The sequence below is a fragment of the Capra hircus genome, chromosome 18, assembly GCF_001704415.2.
Source record: "Capra hircus breed San Clemente chromosome 18, ASM170441v1, whole genome shotgun sequence".
In the NCBI taxonomy this organism is placed as follows: Eukaryota; Metazoa; Chordata; class Mammalia; order Artiodactyla; family Bovidae; genus Capra; species Capra hircus.
In genome coordinates, this window is record NC_030825.1 from 66,703,058 (window position 1) to 66,725,382 (window position 22,325).

The following is a 22,325-nucleotide window of genomic DNA, read 5'->3' on the forward strand; positions in this document are numbered from 1 at the left end:
GTCTATGTTAAAGTTTTTGATTGGCTCTCTGGATTTCCCAGCACGTGGACAGCGGGAGATCACCATAGACTCCTGTTATAATGAAGGCACATGACGATTTGACCTTTAACGTGATTGGTGCAACTATGGCACATGATGATTTGACCTTTAACGTGATTGGTGCAACTATGGAAAGTCCCTCGCAAAACCCCCTGCTTGCCTATATAAACCAAGAGTTTGTGGCGATAAAGCAGAACTGCTCAGACGGAGCAGCTGTTGCTTCTGATTGTCTCTTGCTCCCTGAGGGGCTGGGTTGGCGGACTGCAGGCTCACCTCTCACCTCTCCTCGGGACCCCTCGGCTTTGCTGAGGGAAGTTTGACTACCTCTCTCTTTCTGTGGAGTGCTCCCCCGCACTGGAATTCCAGGTGAGCTATTTCAAATCCTAAAAGATGATGCTGTTAGTGCTACACTCAATATGACAGCAAATTTGGAAAGCTCAGCAGTGGCCACAGTACTAGAAAGGGTCAGGTTTCATTCCAATCCCAAAGAAAGGCAACTCAAAGAATGTTAAAACTACCACACAATTGCATTCATTTCACAAGCTAGCAAGGTAACGCTCAACATCCTTTAAGGTAGACTTCAACAGTATGTGAACCAAGAACTTCGAGACGTTCTAGTTGGATTTAGAAAAGGCAGAGAAACCAGAGATCAAATTGCCGTCATCCATTGGATCATAGAAAAAGCAAGGGAATTCCAGAGAAACATCTATTTCTGCTTTATTTACTACGCTAAAGCTTTCGACTGTGTGGATCACAAACTGGAAAATTCTTAAAGAGATGGGAATACCAGACCACTTTACCTGCCTCCTGAGAAACCTGTGTGCAAGTCAAGAGGCAACAGTTGGAACCAGACATGGAACAATGGAATGGTTCAAAATTGGGAAAAGAGTATGACAAAACTGTATATTGTCACCCTGCTTATTTAACTTACATGCAGAAGGGGGGGAAAGTCTAGGCCAGATCCTTTACGGGGTCTCAAGGAAAAGGCAAGGCAAGGGCAGAGCAAACAGCTTACGATTGGCTATTTCAATAGGAAATGGCAACCTATTCTAATATTCTTGCCTGCGAAGTCTCATGGGCAGAGGAGCCACGCAGGTACAGCCCATGTCCAACAAAGAGCTGGACACCATTTAGTGACTAAACAAAAACAATAAAGTTGACTAACTCAGGTGAAAGACTTGGTGTACAGGAGTCATAGCTAGTTGCCTGGAGCCTGGCCCTGGATGATTGGGCGAAAGAATATTGAGGAATAAGGCATATAATATGGATCTTTAAAAAGAGTGTTCCTTGCTGGTTAGGACAATCACTGTTGATACAGGCAAAGGAGACATTGGTTATCAGTAGCCTGAGACAAGCACAGAACACATAACTGCTATTGAAACTTGAGAGAAGTCATCAGTTAGATCTATTAAACCATGTGCTCCATCATGCATCACGTCTGACTCTTTGCAGCCTCATGGACTGCAGTCACCAGACTCTTCTGTCCATGGGATTTTCTAGGCAAGAATACTGGAATGGGTTGCCGTTTCCTATTCTAGGCCACCTTCTAGACCCAGGGATTGAACCCGCCTCTCTTGCATCTCCTGCACTGGTAAGTGGATTCTTTACCGCTAGCACCACCTGAGAAGCCCATTAAACTATAACTTGCTTAATAAATAAATGAACGGTAAAATGCCCTCATGTCATCCAAGCATTACAGCCTAAACAATTAAGATGTTTGCCAGAGTTGTTTTTCAGGAAATTGGATGGCTACTCAATTTCTTCTAAGGGATTCTTGCCCACAGTAGTAGATATAATGGTCATTTGAGTTAAATTCACCCACTGTAGTCCATTTTAGTTCCCTGACTCCTAAAATGTCGATGTTCACTCTTGCCATCTCCTGTTTAACCACTTCCAATTTCCATTGATTCACGGACCTAACATTCCAGGTTCCTATGCAATATTGCTCTTTACAGCATCAGACTTATTTCCATCACCAGTCACATCCACAAATGGGTGTTGTTTTTGATTTGGCTCCTCCCACAGGAAAGACCTAAGGTTTTATGAGTTCTGTGCTGGAAACCCGGACAAAGACCAAATATGTATTTCTTGTTATAAATCTCATTACTGTACTACTGTAGTAAACAAATATGGATATGTGCATAGAGAATTCAGAAACCTTGTCATCTATATTGTGGCTTCATTTTTGCCTTAGTGAATGTGATTTTTCAAATGTTCAACTGTGTAAAATCAAGATAAATGTGTATCTTCTGAATGTTACATTACTAATATCTATATGCATATTCTGTTTGATTTATATCTAAGAAGATAGATGTGAATAAGTTATACTTTTGTTTCTACAATTATTTTTCAGTTTTTTGCTTTAAATATTCTCATATATTTAAATTATAGGGAGAGATTTTTCAGATGATTAAATTCTTGGGCAAATTCCATGCAACCTATAATAATCCTTAATTACAAATATAAATTTAAGTGAAAAGGAATGGAATGAAATAATATGCAAATACTAACCAAAAGAGTGTTGGAGAGGTTATTTTAATATAAGAAAAACTTAAGGAAAAATAATATGACCAAAGAAAACATATGGCCATTTTATAGTATTAAACAAGTAATTTAAACGAGAAGATTCAAAAATGCTAACTGGGGGATTCCTGGTACTCCAGTGGTTAGGATTCTCTGCTTTTACTGCAAGGGTCACAGGTTTGATCTCTGGTCAAACTAATATCCTGCGAGCCGAATGGCCATAAATAGATAAATGCTAAGTATATTTGTACCTAAGAATAAGCTTTCAAAATTCTTTCCTCTGAATAGAATAGATGGGAAAATAATAAGGATACAGAAGACATGAGCAATATCATCAGCTATCTTGATTCAGTAAATATGTGTAAGACCTTCAGTCTACAACAGAATACACATTCTTTTCAGGTACACATAGTAGATTCCTCCGAGCTAAATAAAACTCTGGGGGCATAAGGTAAATTTCAGTAAGTTTTAAAATAAGAACTATTAAGTATCAAAGAGTAAAAGAAATTGTGTGTTAGTTGCTCAGTTGTGTATGACTCTTTGCAACTCCATAGACTGTCCCAGCCCACCAGGCTCCTCTGTCCATGGGGTTCTCCAAGCAAGAATACTGGAGTGGGTTGCCATTTTCTTCTTCAAGGAATCTTCTAGGCCCAGGGATTGGACCCAGGTCTCCTGCATTGTGGCAGAGTCTTTACGACCTGAGCCACCAGGGAAGCAAAATAAATAAGGAAACCAACAGAAGATAAATTAGGAGCATAGTTTTCTTAAACAGGCAAGAATAATTTTTTAACTTTTTTTTTTTTTTTTTTTTTTACTGTACCACATGGCATGTGAGACCTAGTTCACTCACCAGAAATCAAACCCATGCCCCTGGTGTTGGAAGTGTGATATCTTAACCACTGGACTGCTGGGGAAGTCCCAAGAACAATTTAAATATATCACTAGAAACCAAAATATTTTGTGTGGAAAATTGATGAATAATTTCTTTTAGAATTGCAGGTTCCTATTCCATAAAGCTCATGAAAGTTAAAATGTAAAAAGTAAAAGACTATATCTCCAGTGTCTAAAACTGCCAAAGGATGAGCACATAGGACATATAAGGAAACTGTATTGATTAGAACAAGAAATACAACTCCAACCTAAATAACAAAACTAGGAGCAATCAGTTGGAAGAAGGAATTGAGGTGATTATCAAGCATATGATAAGATAAACCCATTGACATATGAGAACTGCATACCAAATACAGCACTCTCTAGAGAACACAGAATGTAAAGAACATTCTAAAACATCTGAAATTTTTAGAACCAACCTCCTGAAAATAGAGCCTGGCAGACTATAGTCAAAGAATCAAATGCAACTGAGCATACACACATCTCATGAAAATAAATATAAATATCGTTAAGACAGTATTAGCAAATAAAATTCAGCAATGTATAAAAAGCATTTTATACCGTAACCAGAAAGATTTCTTAGTGGTGTTGGACTTATTTAATATGAGAAAAACAAAGAATGTTATCCACCATATTAACAGGTTAAAGGGGAAAATCACATATCATTTGATGCAGAAAACTCACTAGCATAGTTGAATGTAGCAAAGTGCTGTGTACAGTTCTTTTTCTTTTTATATATATTTGTAAATACACGTGTGTATATGGTAGACAGAGGATTATAGACATAAATGAACTGTGTTCTATATATTAGTAATACATAGAAAATAATTGAATAATTAAAATTTCTAAATCTATAGCATAAAAAGTAAAATACTTAGGAATAAATATAATTAAATGTATGCAAGTTCTTTGATTATATTCACTCCTCAGTTATTTTATTGAAAACTACAAAAATTTTTTTTTTCAGTATTACTGAAAACTTCGAAGTTTAGCTAAAATCCAGAAAAACGCTTTTGCTCAGATGTGGTCTTCTTTACAGACTGGGGCCTGGTTGACTGGAGTCAGTGAAAAGAAAGGGAAAAGGAGAAAGAGCAGTATCTCTCAGATTACGTAGAAAACCAATAAAACCCACGCACAGGACTTGTACCGCTCACGAAGGCACAGGGCGTCCTCTCAAGGAGGTCTTGAAAGCCTGGGCGAGAAAGTGAGCTCAGCAGGCTTCCACGCTCCAAAGAGAATGAAGACAGAAAGAAGGACGTGGGGTACCCAGGTCTCTAGTGGAGCAAGGGTATTTTATTAGCAGAAATGTAGGCTTATATATCTTGTAGTAAAATGATTACTCAGCTATTACAAAGAATGAAATTCCATCAGTTGCAACAAAATGGATAGTCCAATACATACAAGGTCGCTGACACTGAAAAGAGTCACTGAAGGGAGTTACTGAAAGGAACCCAAGCAGATACCCTTTCCCATGATCTCAGTCCTGAGAACTGTGTGCAGCTCTACTCGTCCCGGAATAGGAGCTGATAAGGAACAGAGACTCCTTGAGAAATGGCACACAAAGGAAGAAAAGTGCAACATATTGGATTCCTTAAAGTTGAAACCCCCTGACACTCAGAGAAATTAAAGATGACCTCGATAAATGGAGCAATCTTTCTTATAGAATTTGATTTCACTTTTTCCCTCTTCTGATAGTTTTGTGCTCACTTTGGACTCCAGTATCAAGTGATGGTGTCCTGCTGGAGACTGAACCTGGTAAGCTTGAGTCATGGGAATTCAGGCTGAGCTTTCATTTACTACCCATATCCGCCTAGGGCCAGTTTACCTGAGGACAGTAGGGGCAAGGGAGGCTGGTGGGGGGTGTGAGGTTATGGTTCCTGGAGGAAGTGAGCACCTGAAAGCCTCTGAATCAACTCAAGAGAGTATGGATGGTCAGGAGTCATGTCCTGGTCTTCCAATGTGAAAGGTTCGAAGTACTGTCGAGAGAATGACTAGAGGATGGCATGTAGTCCTCCAGGTAATAATCCCAACAACCATGTGCTATGAATACTGTTGTTCCCCGCTTTCAGAAATGAGGAAACGGGCTTAGAGAAGTGAGGCTTTATGGCTAGTGTACCATAATCAATAATGGGGTTATAGGCCCTGAAGTCAGACACTGGACACCACGTGGTAGATTGCATTGCCAATTTGAAGCCAAACACATGATTGGTTCTAGTGTAAGTTCAAAGGTTGTGAATTTGAAAGTAAGATATAGAAAAATTATGCTACCACCCTATGCTGTGTTTAAGACTCCACACTTCTGATGCAGGGGCATGGGTTTGATCTCTGGCTGGAGAACTAAGATCCCACATGCCTTGGGGTGCAGTTTAAAAATTGCTCTTGCCTGTTTCAAAAAAATATACTCTGGAGGGAAAATATTTCTTAAACTATAAATCTTGAATCATCTTGCCTAGAAGAACATACCCCTAATGCAACTGGCTACCTGAAATTGATGACATCATTCTGTATGTGTGATTATTTTTTTCCTAAATGAATTTTAAATGGCACAGATTGTACACACTGCCATCCTATAAAATTTTAAATCATTCCTGTTAAGGCTCCTCATAGGTCCATGGTGTGCGTGTGTGAATTTTGATGGACATTGCCCAGAGCTCTGCACATAGGCAGCCTTGCTTCACCTCCCGCCGCACAGGTGCTTGAGAGCCCAGGTCCCTGATGATGAGGACCATGTAGCCAGCGCTAATTGTGCGCATTCACTGGTTTAAGCACTTAATGTAAGCTCACCAAGATATGGGTACTATTTTAGTGAATGGACATTTATGTGTGAGGAATATTTAAGTAACTTCATAGAGGTCTGCAAAAGAGGGTTTATCTTCAATTTGCATTCCACATCATGGAGGTGAAGCTGCTGGCCTTGGGTCCCAAATTCAGAGGCTGGTATTTGCAGGCTGTGAACCTCCAAAACAGCCAACATCAGTGTATCTGACTTAGGATATGGAGCGCCTACTTGACATTTTACAGGAAGCAGACCCTCACCAGGGAAAGCTGCTGACCACAAGCAGATAGACCCATACCTGTTGAAATTTCATCTTGAAGCCAACAAATCTGAGAATTGAGCACAAGCGGATCACACATGCGGCAGCCCACTTCCTCACACAGCCTTTAAATCTTTTGTCTCTTAACTGGCAACTTGGAGATGGTCTTAGGACATTAATCCACCATCTTCTCTGACTGCTCTTCTCCTAAATAAAGCAACTTTTACTTTCCCACCAACGTTTGTCTGTTTTTCCCAGTGGCAAGAAGTTGAACTTGGGTTTGCTACCAGCCTCATATGGTTACAGAGATTCTGAGGTGTGATATGCAGCCTGAGGTTTGGGAGCAACTGGCAGGCTCAGAAGACAGTAGGCTCTCAATAAATGATTTATTTACTTCCACCTTCTGAGCAGGGGCTTCCCTTCTGTGACTGGAGGCAAACTGGGGCCTACAGTACCCAGAATTCTCGATGCTACAATGTGTCACCTCTCTGCCAGTCATGGCCCAGGAGAGGGGCCTTTTCCTGTGAGCAGTTCACTTTGGACCAGAGCTCCCAGCGTCCCATCTCATCTCTGGGGGTGCAGAATGCTGGAGAGGAGACTAGCACCTCCGTCCCAGGGCGAGACATGCTCGGTCGTATCTGATTCTTTGCGACCTCGTGGACTGTAGCCCACCAGGCTCCTCTGTCCATGGGATTTTCCAGCAAGAATACTGGAATCGGTTGTCATTTACTTCTCCAGGGGATCTCCCCAATCCAGGGATCAACCCCATGTCATCTGCATTGGCAAGTGGATTCTTTACCACTGAGCCACATGGGAAGCACTCCCCAAGGAGACAGGTCCAATCAAAGCCATAGTTGTATGGAGAGATTCCCGTAGAACCCAGAGAAGTGAGGGATCAAAGGCATCCCAGGTACGTTCAGGTGCTTGGAGGTGAGGCTGAGCTGTGACTGTTCAATGAACCGTTAGTCTCTTTCCTTTTTGGGGGGTAGACACAGAGGGACAGAGTTCAGGCCGGAAATGGCCGGCTGAGAGTCTTGGCCTCTACTCTGAGGGTGACGGGAGGTCTGGGAAATTTGGTGCGAGTCTCAGCAGGCTGCCTCTGGCAGCACAGAGAACACACCGTGAAGGAGACCGAGCCATGGCGGAGTCGGAGCCAGGGCAGGTGCGGGAATAAAGCAAGCCCGCACACACAAGGTGCGTGAAGGCCGCCTATTCAGAGCTTGGTAATAACACGGGAGTTGGGCACCATCACGTCCCTGAAGCTGAGGTTCACAGGCAAGGGAGGGAGAGGGCTGACTGAACCCTAAGCTGGAAGAGGCTATAAATCAGGTTCAGTTTCTGCAAGGGTTATAGATCAGAATTTTAGGTGTTTTGTTTTTTTTTTTTGAAGTTTTTTTGTTTTGGGGTATAGACAGTTAGGGGCTTTCCTGGTGACTCAGACAGTAGAGAACCCGCATGTTAATGCAGGAGACTCAGGTTCGATTCCTGGGTCGGGAAGATTCTCTGGAGGAGGGAATGGCAATCCACTTCAGTATTCTTGCCTGGAGAAGCCCGCGGACAGAGGAGCCTGGCAGGCTATAGTCAATGGGGTCACAAAGAGTCAGACAGGGCTGAGTGACTAACACTTTCACTTTTTCATAGCCAATTAACAATGTTGTGATAGTTTCAGGTGAACAGCAAAGGGACCTAGCCATACGTATACACGTACACATTCTCCCCCGGCTCCCCTCCATCCGAGCTGCCACATAACATTGAGCAGAGTTCCCCGTGCTGTACAGTAGGTCTTTGTTGGTTATCCATTTAAAATGTATCAGTATGTACATGTCCACCCCAAACTCCCTAACTCTCCCTTGCCCCCTGGCACCCATAAGCTCATTGAGAATTGTGGTTTTATATGTGGTCACACCACAGGGAAATTGAGGCAGAGACTATCGCAGTCGTCTAAATGAGTGTTGGTGGGCTGCACTGGAGTGACTGCTGAGAAAGTGGCACAAGTTGTGATCTAGGCTGTGACTTTAATTTATTTCTGACTGTGCAGGGTCTTCGTGACTTTGGGGCTACTCTCTAGTTGTGGTGCCTGGGCTTCTCACTGCGGTGGCTTCTCATTTCGGAGCTAGGGCTCTAAAGCACAGGCTCAGTAGGTGTGGCACACAGGCTTAGCTGCTCCATGGCATTCAAGCTGTGATTTTACTAAAGCTGGGTTTATTTTCTGAAGTAGATGATGACAGAGGGAAGTCGAGGCAAGAGGAACCAAAGTTTTCAGTTTAGCTGCTGAAAGGATGGAAATGACAGCCAGTGAAATGGGGAAGTCTGTTGTCAAGTTAATATTCAGAGAATCAGGTGTAGAAATATTGTGACTGGTGTGGGGACATGTGTGTGATGAACAGCACAATGACCTCCATTTCCTAATTCCTGGAACCTTTGCCCATTTTTGGATTTACACCCTCAAGATGTAAGATGATAAACTTGTGTTGATTTAAGCCACCAGCTCATAGTGACCTGTTCCAGCAGTGACAGGGAAACTAATACAATGTACAGCTGAGAAATGGAAGAGGGCTGAGAGTAACTGAGGGGTGCATAGGTTCTGGGTACCTGGGATTTGAAGAAAGAAAAAGGACCAGCTTGCAGGACCTTTAGACCAGGAATCGGGGCTTTGGCAGTGGGGGCCATTGGAGGTTTGTGACAAGATGGCAGCCTGGTTGCATTGCCAAGTGCTCTGTCCATGCTGTGTGCAGGGTGACCTGTGGGGAGTCCAGCGTGACATCTGTGATGTGGGACAGAAGCCTGGTGGTAGGTAGCTCAAGATGTGAGGGAGACACAATCTGGAGAGCAAAGTGCATGAGAGGGGGGAGTGCTAACTGATGGTCCCTGTCACTGGAGCCGTAAGTGAAAAGAGTGAGCCCAGATTTAGGAACTGTGTCCAGGAAGTAGGTTACAGGGTTCCCAAGGGGCACTGGGCCAGGCGCACAGACTTCTCTTTTTTTAATTTTGCTTATTAGTTCTTTTGGCTGTGTTGGGTCTTCACTGACACTTGGGCTTCCTCTAGTTGTGGCACGAGGGCTTCTCATTGTAGCGTCTTCTCTTGTTGCAGAGCATTGACTCTGGGCACAAGGGCTTCGGTCGTTGTGGCACAGGGCTTAGTTGCCCCATGGCATGTGGGCTCTTCCTGGATTGGGGGTGGAATCTGTGTCTCTTGCGTTGGCAGGTGGCTCCTTCACCATTGAGCCACCAGGAAAGCCCAGGCATGGACTTTAGATGGCATCTATCTCCCAACCCACTCGTTGCTGTGGGCTGATACAGTGCTCATTGGGGGTGGTCAGGAGAGAGTGAGGTCCAGCAGTACCAGTGCCTGGTACTTTCTGTGACCTGGCAACCTGGGGACATGAGGGAGCAGGACGTTGCTATGGGTAGGCAGCATGAGGATGCTCAGTGGAGATAATTCTCATGGACCTTGTGTCCCCGTCTTTGCATGGCTGTGTCCTGTCTGAGGATGTGTCTGTGTGCTTCTCCCTGGAAGAATGGAGGCTCCTTGCTGAGGCCCAGAGGCTCCTGTATGGGAATGTGATGCTGGAGACCTTGGCGCTTTTAGCTTCCCTGGGTAAGGCCCTCACACCAACCCCATCTCCTTTTTCCTTTTCCCCAGGGTCCACCCTGTCCTTCCCACACTGCTTTCTTGCTGTGTCTCCTGTAGGAGATGCCAGCGCTGAGCTCTGTGGCATGTCCTCACTTCTTACTGAGCAGCCCCAAAGCCACACAAGCCAAGGTTTAAGGGATCACAAGGCATGGTTGGCCCAGTAGAGCTCATTAATTATAGTTGCTTTCTAGGCTGGTGAATCTGTCCAGAATTATGACTCCTCTGTGCCCGAGGTTCTGGCCCCTTGCTCCAGGTGACATTTTTCTGAAGCTCCATCCTATCAGAGTTTCAAGCACTCATATAGTCACTAATTAATGGAGACTCTTGGATGGTTCCTTCATGGTTCTTTTCATAATAATAAGTATTATTGTTATTTTGGGCATGCAGTGCAGCATGTGGGATCTTAGTTCCCCCACCAGGGGTCAAACCCAAGCCCCTGCATTGGAAGCTCAGAGTCTTAACCACTGGACCATCAGGGAAGTCCCAGTGATAATTATTATTTTTTAACTGGTAGTCTGTCACAAGATGGGTTGCTCTGAGCCTGTACTCACCTGTCCTGGGTTTCCCTTAGGAATCATACCCACCAGATCACACTTCATCATGTAGCTGGAGCAGAGGGAGGAGCCCTGGGTGCCTGCCCAGGTGGAGATGACTCCAGCCACAGAGAAAGAGCCTCATATGGGACGTGATGAGTGGACACAGAGAGGAGCAGGATGTCAAGGTTGGGTTCAAATACAGAAATATCAACGGTTCCTGCCAGTGTTTGATTTCACGTCCTATGTGGGTAGCTCTGCATTAAAAAAATCCACTTGCACTGCAGGAGACACAGGTTTAATCCCTGGGTTGGGAAGATTGCCAAGAGAGGGGCATGGCAACCCATTCTAGTATTCTTGCCTGAGACGTTCCATGGACAGAGGAGCCTGGTGGGCTGTCGTCCATGGGGTCACAAAGAGTTGGACATGACTGAAGTGACTGAGCATGCATGCATGTGGCCACACAGCAAATCTACCTGTTCTTCCCCATGTTCTGGGCACTGTGACTGACTTCTAGTCTGACTTCTGGACCCTAGCATCTACCTGGCACCCACTACTCCTCACTGCTCAGTCTGCATTTGTCTACAGCATTTGGCCTGCACTGCATGAGAGGTGCACATATGCTTCAGTCATCTTTGAACACCAGCTACTCACTTGTAACTGGAGTTTTCTGGGCCTGGACATGCCTCTCTCCCTAACACTCACCTGTCCCAATGACCAACCTCCTCCTGGAAGCTGTTTGTTGAACCTTGTACTCATGTCCTTGCTGTCAGGAGGCCTCCCCCACTCTGCGATGTTCAGAGGCCCCACACTGCACAGCAACCCCTTCCTCAGCCTGTCCCACCTCACGCTTCTGTGAATAGTCCCATGGACTTACCCTGGGTGTGTCAGACATGTTTATGGTGGGGTTGACCCCTCCTGAAAGTCAACGTGTGTCTCGTTGGGCACTCCACTGGCTGCAGACCATTGCCATGCAGTGGAGGCTGAGGCTGCTTCCTCTGAGCAGACTGTTTCTTTAGAAGGAATGTCACCATTTAGGACTCCTGTGGCAGCTCGAAGACCCAGCCATATGACATGTCTGGCCCAGCATTAAAAGACATCTTTCATCCTACTGAACAACCAGGAGGGGAAAGCCAGGCAGAAGCCACACAAGTGTGAGGCCTATGGGAGACAGTTCTGGTTCAGTGCAGACCTCCATCAGCACCAGAAACAGCACAGTGGAGAGAAATTCTTCAGGAAGGATGAGACCAAGGACTCTGAAAAGCTACAGAATCTGTGTGATGGAGAAGATCTATGAACATGGTGAAGACAGAATGCACATGCCAGCCCCCTCTGACCTAAAGCACTGGGTCTCTCATGACAGAATGAAGTCCCCACATGAGCACTGGGTGTGGGGGAGCCCTTAGCACTGAACAGAAGATTAACAAACGCAGTGAATGTGGGAAATCATTTACCTGGAAAGACACGCTTGCTCAACACCAGAGAATCTACACTGGAGAGAGACCTCATGAGTGCAGCATATGTGGGAAATTCTTCAGCCAAAGCTGTGACCTTTTGAAACATCAGACCATACACACCAGTGAAAGACCTTACAAGTGCAATTAATGCAGGGAAATTTTCAGACAGGTCTCTGGCTTGCTTGAACACAGGTGAGTTCACACAGGAGAAAGGCTCTTTCAGTGCAGTAACTGCAGAAAATTCTTAGCAGCAAGTCGAACCTCATTCAGCACCAGGAGGTTCACACAGGAGCAAGGCCATACACGTGCAGTGAATGTGGGAAAGTGTTCAACTGCAAATACACACTGATTCTGCACCAGAGAACTCACACTGGAGAAGAGCCCTATGAGTGCAGCGAATGTGGGAAGACCTTCAGCCAGAGCTCCCACCTTCATGTACACTGGCGAGTTCACACAGTGACTACAAGTGCAGGAAATGTGGGAAAGCCTTCAGCTGCATCTCCAAACTCATTCAGCACCAGAAGGTCCATTCTGGAGACAAGCTGTATGAGTGTAGCAGGTGTGGGAAGGCCTTTGCTCAAAGGCCAAACCTCACTCAGCACTGGAAGCTTCACATGGGAGCAAGGGCTGCTGGAAGAGTTCAACTGCAAATGCATGCTTGTTCTCCACCAGAGGACTCATACTGGAGAAGAAGCGTGAGAGTGCAGGGAACGTGGGCGATCTCTTAGCCAATGCTCCCCACTTACTGTGCACTTGAGATTTCCTGGCAGTGCCTGTGAGTACAGCAGACATAGGAAAGCCTTTGTTGTTCTCTAGTCACTAAGTTGGGTCTGACTCTTGGCAACCCCATGGACCATGGAGTTTCCCAGACAAGAATATTGGAGTGGGTTGCTATATTCTCCCCCAGGGGATCTTCCCAACCCAGGGATCAAACCCACATCTACTGCATTGGAAGGCAGACTCTTTACCACTGAGCCACCAGGGAAGCAGGAAAGCCTTTTCCCAAAGACCAAAGTTGGACCATAAAGACTCCTGAGTGCCAAAGAACTGATGGTCTCAAACTGTGGTGCTGGAGAAGACTCTTGAGAGTCCGGACTGCAAGGAGCTCAAACCAGTCAATCTGAAAGGAAATCAACCTTGAACCTTTATTGAAAAGACATACTGAAGCTGAAACTCCAATACTTTGGCCACGTGATGTGAAGAGCCGACTCATTGGTAAAGATCCTGATTCTGGGAAAGATTGAGAGCAAGAGGAGAAGAGGGTGGCAGAGGATGAGATGGTTGGATGGCATCAGGAACTCAGTGGACGTGAATCTGGGCAAACTCTAGGAGATAGTGAAGGACAGAGCAGCCTGGCATGTTGCAGTCCATGGGTTCTCAAAGACTGAGTGACTGAGCAACAACAAACCTTATTAGCACAGGAAGGGACACTGGACAATGGCTTTAGAGTGCGGGGAATGCTGTCTCCTTGTTCACCCTGACAACTCCCCGGAGTGAAGGTCTGAGCATGGGCTTTGTGAGAGAGCCATCAATCAGAAGTGACACCTCATACATATGGACAGCCACAACGGGCAGGCTCCCGATGAGCGCCCCATGTGTGAGTTGCTTTCAGGAGCTGCGGTACACTTTCTACACTAAGGGCCTTTGCCGGTGGTAAAGGGCATCCTGCATGTGGGAGAAGTCCCACAATGTGCGTCGGTTACAGGCTCAGGCAGGCCGGCCTCTACCTCTCCCCAGTCCCGGGGAGGAGTCAGGAGTGGCCTCAGTGGCTCACAGGGGCCTTATTTTCACCCTTTTACTGGGTTCAGTATGGAAAGGATCAGCACATGTGTTCTCCAGAAAGCCTGCAGAGTTTTACCTTCGGGATGTCTTGGTCTCATTAGAATTGTGAAATACAGTCTCCAAGTCCCCCAGCCTTGGAACCATGAGCCCCACACCTGCTCATTTTTGTACAGTAATAAAGTCCTTACTCTGAGCTACCTGTAATCTTGAGGGTTCTGTTCACTGTGTGGAGTCTGTTAAGGACACAATTGTGTTCTATCAGTGTGAAAAGGTAAACAGATTTCATGAGAACCCTCAGATTTCTGTGCTTCAGAGAGTCCAGGATGATGGCAAAGAATAGCTGTTCACTTTTGGCCCAGTTTGCATTGCTGTCAAGGCGTTATAGGACTGACTTCTGGGCCCCATCAGATACATGTGGCCTCAATGCTAGCTTTATTGGTAAGTATGAAGAAAGCCAGATGGTCCCTTGTTCCTATAGAATGTTCTCAAGCATTAGTAAGAAGCAATTGGTCTCTGGTATCTGCCAAGGAGCCTGAGTCCAGAATTTGGGAGGCAGGTGTCACTAACTGGATGTCCTACAGGAACCATACTGGTTCAGAAACACTGAGTATCCGTACTAAGTAGTTGGAGAGATTACAGCGCCCTAGAGGGGTGTACTTGCTAAAGGTCCTCCTCAGATATTCCCATACTATGGCTATACAGGATGAGAGGGTATAGAAATTGTCAAGACCTCCAGTGCTATGTTTCTTCTATGGCCGAGTTCACCTGCATGACAATCTATAAACCTTCTGTGAATTTGCTGAAACTCGATGAATCAGGGTTTTTTTCCTTACTTTTTTTTAAAATCACACCATGCAACATGTGTGACCTTAGTTCTCTCACCAGGGATTGAACCCACACACCTGAAGTGGAAGCACAGTGTCTTAACTGCTGGACCTCCAGGGAAGTCCCTAGACTTGCTGAATCAGGTCAAGTCCATTGCTGTGTAGGCAGGAAAATGGGGGCTGAGAGAATGAAAATCTAGGATTCCAGAGATATGGGTTTTGTGACTTACCCAGTGTTTTTGGTAACTCCTGTTGAAAGAGGTTTAATCAGTTGTCAGTTCGCTGCCCTGATTCCCAGGGTATGAGGAGATGGTGGAATAATCATACAGCTGCCAAACAGGATTTAGTTTGTCCTTTCTGTTTTCTTAAGGTGGGTAGTGTCATTTATTCAAGAACTCACACCTAATGTAGTCACTTATTCTGTAAGTAATCACTCAGTCATGTCCAACAGTTTTTGACCTCATGGACTGTCACCTACCAGGCTCCTTTGTCCATGGAATTCTCAGGCGAAAATGACTGGAGTGACTATATTTCAGCATCCCAGAAATTTTGCTGTATTGAGCATTTGTTTCATTTATGATAAAATTTGTTTTAAAACTGAACCAAAACAGTTCTAGCTTTGTCTCTAGGGACTTCTAAATATCTGGCTTTGACATTTTGCTAAGATAAGAATAACAGGATTTATTATGTGTTGTTTAATGTTAAAAACACCAGGGCTTCCCTGGTGGCTCAGAGGTTAAAGCGTCTGCCTCTAATAAGGGAGACCTGGGTTCGATCCCTGGGTTGGGAAGATCCCCTGGAGAAGGAAATGGCAACCCACTCCAGTATTCTTGCCTGGAGAATCTCATGGACGGAGGAGCCTGGTGGGCTACAGTCCATAGTTTTGCTAAGAGTCAGACACGACTGAGCAACTTAACTAACTAATATTAAAAAATCCGGTGACAGTGACTTCCCTGGCAGTCCAGTGGTTAAGACTCAATGCTTTCAATTTGGAGGTCACAGGTTTGATGCCTGGTTGGGGAACTAAGGCCCCACATGCCACATAGTGTGGCCTAAAATCCTGTGACAACACTAAGGTCCATTTGATTACTGATGGTAACGGTTAGGCAGTCTGGCTTGACTGTTACCAGAAAAGCATAAAAGTCCCTGCTGATATCTTCTGACTTGAGCCTTCCGAAAGCCAGGAGTCACCACCCAGATATCCATGGCTTAATCCGGAAGTGCATCACAACACTGTGTGGATAACAGTCTGGGAAACTGCCTGGAGGTCTCTGACCCCCAGCGTAACTCTGCATTTTCTTTGTCTTTTTATATCATATGCTGTGCTTTTTTTTTATTCTTTGGCCATGCCAAAGGGCATGCAGGATCTTAGTTCTCCCATCAGTCACTGAACCCACACACCTGCAGCGGAAGCCCAGAGTCGCTTTAATTGCTGGATCGCCTGGGAAGTCCCTCAGATCGAACTCCTAAGAGGCCTCTCAAGGCAAGGGAAGCCGAAAGGGACTGAAGTCAGATATCTACCTGAACAGCTGGATGAATCCCTCTGTTTGTTGTTCAGATGCTAAGTTGTGTCCCACTCGTTGTGACCCCATGGGCTGCAGCACGCCAGGCTCCCATGTCCTTCCCTATCTCCCTAGGTTTGCTAAAACTCATGTGCGTTGTCGGTGATGCTGTCTTTACAGCACTGGACTCTGCTGTCACCACCAGTCACATCCACAGCTGAGCATCCTTTCCCCTTTGGCCCAGCCACTTGATTCTTTCTGGAGCTATTAGTAATTACCCTCCACTCTTCCCCAGTAGCATATTGGACACTTTCCGACCTGGCTGGGGTTGGGAGGGGGTTAATCTTCCTCCTCCAGTTGACCAGATTTTGTCAGAACTCTTCACTATGACCCCTCTGTCTTGGGTGACCCTGCACGGCATGGCTTGTAGCTTCGTTGAGTTATGCAAGCCCTTCACCACAACAAGGCTGTGACCCACGAAGGGGGAACTCCTCTCTTGTCAAGGTAACCAATATCATGTGATTCCTGAACTTGCTAGAAGGTGGCGACACTTACTTGTGAATCCTGTAGGCCGCGTGCATAGGCGTGTGCTCTGTCGCTAAGTCGTGTCTCTTTGTATGGACTGTAGCCTGCCAGGCTCCTCAGTCCATGGGATTTCCCAGGCAAGAAGAGTAGAGTGGGTAGCCATTCCCATCTCCAGGGGATCTTCCTAACCCAGGGATCGAACCTGAGTCTTCTGCATTGCAGGTGGATTCTTCAGCATCTGAGCCACCAAGGCAGTAACCATAATGCCACGAAAATAAGAAGATTCACTAAGAGTTTCCAAATTCTGACGGGATCAGCTAGAGAGAAAAGATTTATCAAGTTGCTTTAAATCACTGTTAGCTTAAAGGTAAACATTTCCTTTTACCTGGGAAATACAGATTAAAAGCCAGTAATACTTCAGACAAACCCATAAAATTATATCTGTATTCATCAGTTCACTGGGTCCCATGTAACTAATCCTTGACCTTTTGGTAACAGTTTTATAAAGCCTTTAGGGCTTCCACTAGAATTTAATTTCTTACCAAGTTCAGTGGCATGATCTGAAAGTTATTGAAAATCTCAATACAGATGTGCACAGAATCAAGCTAAGGAGAAGACCACTATCTACCAGCCTAAGAGAAAGGGCTCAGAAGGAACTGAAGCTGAAACAAGTTCAGATTTCTTGACTCTAAATTTGTGGGAAAAGAAATTTCTTTTGTTGAAGCCACCCAGTCTATGGCGCTTTGTTATAGCTGCTCTTGCAGATAAATACAACCAGTAGGACACATGTCTGGGCTTCATGGTCCTAATTTGTGGTCTCAGTACCAGAATATTTTGTGGGTTCAGAAGTCACCCTGTGACTTCACTGGTGGCTCAGTGGTAAAGAACCCGTGGCCAGTGCAGGAAATGCGGGTTCGATTCCTGATCCAGGAAGATCCCACCCTCCTCAGAGCAACTAAACCCTGTGCCACAGCTACTGAGCCCGGGCTCTAGAGCCCGTGCTCCGCAACAAGAGAAGCCACTGTAATAAGAAGCTCACACACAGCAGCTAGAGAGTAGCCTCTGCTCTCTACAACTGGAGAAATGCCCAAGCATCAAGGAAGAACTGGCACAGCCAAAAATGAATAAGTTACTTTAAAAATCACTCAGAAGAGGGAGCAGTTGCCACAACCTCCAATGCTTTTGGAAGCACCATGACTGTATTGCTTGTTCTGTTGACATCACATCGTGCTCAGGCTACTGAGTGGAATCTCCCCCAGATCCTGCAAAGGAATCGCCTGCCCTGAAATACAGAATTCACTGGTAACACTAAGGGATAGTGGGACCATAATTAGTAATCCAGAAGGCTGGATTAATAGAGAGTAGAGGAGGCTTCAGCCATCCAAATGGAGTGTACCGCTTCTAAAAGTGTGTCCACAGAGCGTCCCTGGTGGCTTAGTGGTAAAGAATCTGCCGCCAATGCAGGAGACATAGGTTTGATCCCTGGTCTGGGAAGATCTCACGTGCCTTGGAGCAACTAAGTCCATGTGCGACAACTACTGAGCCTCTGTTCTCAAGCCCAGGAGTTGCAGCTACTGACCCCACACCTTAGAGCCCTCGGACCACAACAAGGGAAGCCACTGCAGTGAGAAACCGGCACATGCACCCCGAAACAGAGCGGAGACCACACAGCCCTGAAGGCCCAGCACAGCTGAGAATAAGTACCACTTTAAAATAAATTTAAAAAGATTAAAACGCGTCCACAGATGTTCTGGTGACTATGGCTGCGCAAGATGATTGTGCACAGAAATTCTTCAACCTTCAGATCCATGGAAAGTGTGACAGAGGTCACTCTGAGATAAAATAATCTAAAAAATTCTGGATTCCCATAAGTCTATTGCTGTGCAGGCAGAAAAACAAGAATAAAGAGAAGGGAGATCTCATAGTCCAGGTGTATGGAGTCCGTGGCCCAGTCCAGCCAGCATTCGTGTTGATACAAGTGAAAACACCCTTCATTGCTTCCAGCAAAGGACATGAGACTGACCTGGCTAGGAGGAGAGGTTATATAGAGTCAATATTGGGTTACCAAAGCTAATTTTCTGAAAAGAGTGGGAAATTTAGGTTTCTATTTTGAACTACTTTTAAAGGACTGTTAAAATATAATTGATAGGAATGAAAGTGTGCATGTCTAAAATTTACAGTTTGAGAGGTTTTACCATACATACGAACCTGTAGAACTATGATCATAATACCTGTCGATGCGCATTTCCCTCATGCACTTTTGAAAAAAAGACATTTATTTTACTTTTGGCTGTGCTGGATCTCTGTTGCCACAGGAGGGCCTTCCTCAGTTTCAGAGAGTGGGGGCTACTCTCTAGTTGTGCACAGACTTCTCATTGCAGGAGTGTTTCTTATTGGGGAGCCCAGCATCTAGGCATGTGGGCTTCGGTAGTTGTGGCTCGCGGCTCTAGAATGCTAGCTTAGTAGTTGCGGTGCACAGGCTTAGCTGTGCTATAGTATGTGGTGTCTTCGCAGACCAGAGATCAAACCTGTGTCCCCTGCATTGGGAGGCAGATTCTTGACCCTTGAACCACCAGGGAAGCCCTACCTCATGGACTTTTATAATCTCTCTCCCTACATTTTCTGACCCTCCCAGCAACCATCAACTTACTTTCTCTACAGCAGATTAGCTTGCATTTTCTAGATTTTTATTTGATTGGAATCATAAAGTGTTTCCTCTTTTTTCCCGTGAGTTCATCATGATGCTGTCTTGTTTCAAGAGTCATCAATAAGCCTTGTACTAGTAGTTCATTTGGAGAAGGCAATGGCACCCCACTCCAGTACTCTTGCCTGGAAACTCCCATGGACGGAGGAGCCTGGTAGGCTGCAGTCCATGGAGTCGCTAAGAGTCGGACTCGACTGAGCGACTTCACTTTCACTTTTCACTTTCATGCATTCGAGAAAGAAATGGCAACCCACTCCAGTGTTCTTGCCTGGAGACTCCTAGGGACAGCGGAGCCCAATGGGCTGCCATCTGTGGGGTCGCACAGAGTCGGACACGACTGAAGCGACTTAGCAGCAGCAGCAGCAGCAGCACTTCATTCTTTTTATTGCTGAGAACTGTTTCATTTTCTGGATACGCGTGCATGCTCAGTCGTGTCGAACTCTTTGCAACCCCATGGACTGCAGCCCGTCAGGCTCCTCTGTCCATGAGATTTCCTAGGCAAGGATACGTGAATGGGTCGTTTCTTTCTCCAAGGGGTCTTCCTACCCCAGGGATCAAACCGGGCTCTCCTGCATTGGCAAGCAGATTCTTTACCACTGAGACACCAGAGAAGATTACATGTCTACGTTCAGTCTGCATCATTAACCATCACCATCTTCCATCCAAGTATTCAGTAATACCATAAATCTAGCAAGTTTCCAAGGTATAATTTCTCTCACCAGAAAAATGGGCTGTGTTCAAAGAAGGAGCTGAAAGATTCTATTTGGGGTCCCGTGGATGTTTGGTAGAAAACTAAGTTTAGCATGTGCAGGAGGAGACTTTACAAGGCTGGGCAGATATCAGCATCTGGGGCTGTGAGCTGTTTGGAGGTTCCGGAAGCCTCACCAGCTGGAAAGAAAATCCTGACTAGCCAGAGGCGAGAGCCCTCCCTGAACAGGTTTGAGGATCAGCAGAAACCCAGAGCAGCCTCACATTAGCAGCCATCTGTTGCTGGAACACATATGCAACCTCCCCAAAGGGACAGTGGGAAGAGGGTGGGGAGAGACTGGAGGGCTGCAAAGACCCCTCCAACACAGCCACAGTCCCTGCATTTACCAGGTTCATTGTAAGGGCTTCTCACCCTCTGAAAAGCTTTCTTCAGCATTCTTTTCATCTACCCCTTTCTGTAATTACTGACTGATGGTCTCTAACAGGTAGCTACCCTCCATGGACCTCACCAGCATTTGGGGCTGCTTTCCCAGACAACTCAATTGCTGGGCGGGGTCCCTGTGGGCCTCCTGGTCCATGGTGAGGTTTCTCAGGAGGGCTGGCACCCAGAGGCACCCGGTGGAAGGTCCTGCAGGGGCCCAAGGAGAAGGTTCCCAGGGGAACGTGATGAGGGCTTTTCCTCTGAGGCCCTCCTGCTCCCAGCCCCTGGACCACATCTGACTGGAGATCGCGTCTGAGAGGGGACATGCAGGAGGAAGGGGCGAGGCAGGCGGGGCGCAGAGTCAGGTTGAGTCTTTTGCTGGGTGGGAGAACAGGGGTGGCGTGGGGACCCGGGCGACACACACGAGGGTCCGGGCACTGCCAAGGCGATTTATTAATAGGTAGGACCTTCCAAGCTAAGTTCTCCCTTCTTCTGGGTCGAATTTTCTACGGCACAGCCCAAAGGCAATGCCCTGCCCAGAGTTCGGGCTCACTCTTGTCTGGGGACTCCCTCGAGAGTCTCAGCCCCGTCCTCGCCATCTGCTGACTCCTCCTCCACCCTCCGCCCACCGGTGTGCCAAGAACTCTGGACCAGCCCACGTCTCTCCCAGCTTGGGCGCCTCTAGGCTGCAGTCTCTGCAAGTCAGGGCCAAGCGCCGCCGCAAGTGGTTAATCCATGATTCATGGTTAATGGAGAAAATTACAGTGCAGTCGGGTAAAGAATGACTTTCCTGTACTAAGAAAAATACTGTGTGTAGGGACATGTTGAACACACACACATACAGCCATTCAGTTCAGTTCAGTTCAGTCGCTCAATCGTGTCTGACTCTAGGACCCCATGAATTGCAGCACGCCAGGCCTCCCTGCCCATCACCAACTCCCAGAGTCCACCCAAACCCATGTCCATTGAGTCGGTGATGCCATTCAGCCATCTCATCCTCTGTCGTCCCCTTCTCCTCCTGCCTTCAGTCTTTGCCAGCATCAGAGTCTTTTCAAATGAGTCAGTTCTCCGCATCAGGTGGCCAAAGCATTGAAGTTTCAGCTTCAACATCAGTCCTTCCAATGAACACCCAGGACTGATCTTTAGGATGGACTGATTGGATCTCCTTGCAGTCCAAGGGACTCTCAAGAGTCTTCTCCAACACCACAGTTCAAAAGCATCAATTCTTCGGCGCTCAGCTTTCTTCACAGTCCAACTCTCACATCCATACATGACCACTGGAAAAACCATAGCCTTGACTAGACAGACCTTTGTTGGCAAAGAAATGTCTCTGCTTTCGAATATGCTACCTAGGTTGGTCATAGCTTTCCTACCAAGGAGTAAGCGTCTTAATTTCATGGCTGCAATCACCATCTGCAGTGATTTGGGAGCCAAAAAAAAATAAAGTCTAACACTGTTACCACTGTTTCCCCATCTAATTCCCATGAAGTGATGGGACCAGATGCCATGATCTTCATTTTCTGAATGTTGAGCTTTAAGCCAACTTTTTCACTCTCCTCTTTCACTTTCATCAAGAGACTTTTCAGTTCCTCTTCACTTTCTGCCATAAGGGTGGTGTCATCTGCATATCTGAGGTTATTGATATTTCTCCTACCAATCTTGATTCCAGCTTGTGCTTCTTCCAGCCCAGCGTTTCTCATGATGTACTCTGCATAGAAGTTAAATAAGCAGGGTGACAATATACAGC

General features: G+C 46.0%; 1 protein-coding gene across 1 annotated transcript; it reads left to right on the forward strand.

Annotated features, from left to right (window-relative positions):
* On the forward strand, window positions 9,933-12,840 carry ZNF671 (zinc finger protein 671). Its single transcript, XM_018063260.1, is given in 9 exon segments — window positions 9,933-10,086; window positions 10,694-10,837; window positions 11,618-11,707; window positions 11,710-11,780; window positions 11,782-11,912; window positions 11,914-12,025; window positions 12,027-12,354; window positions 12,357-12,563; window positions 12,566-12,840. Coding segments are annotated over 9 exon segments (1,512 nt in total).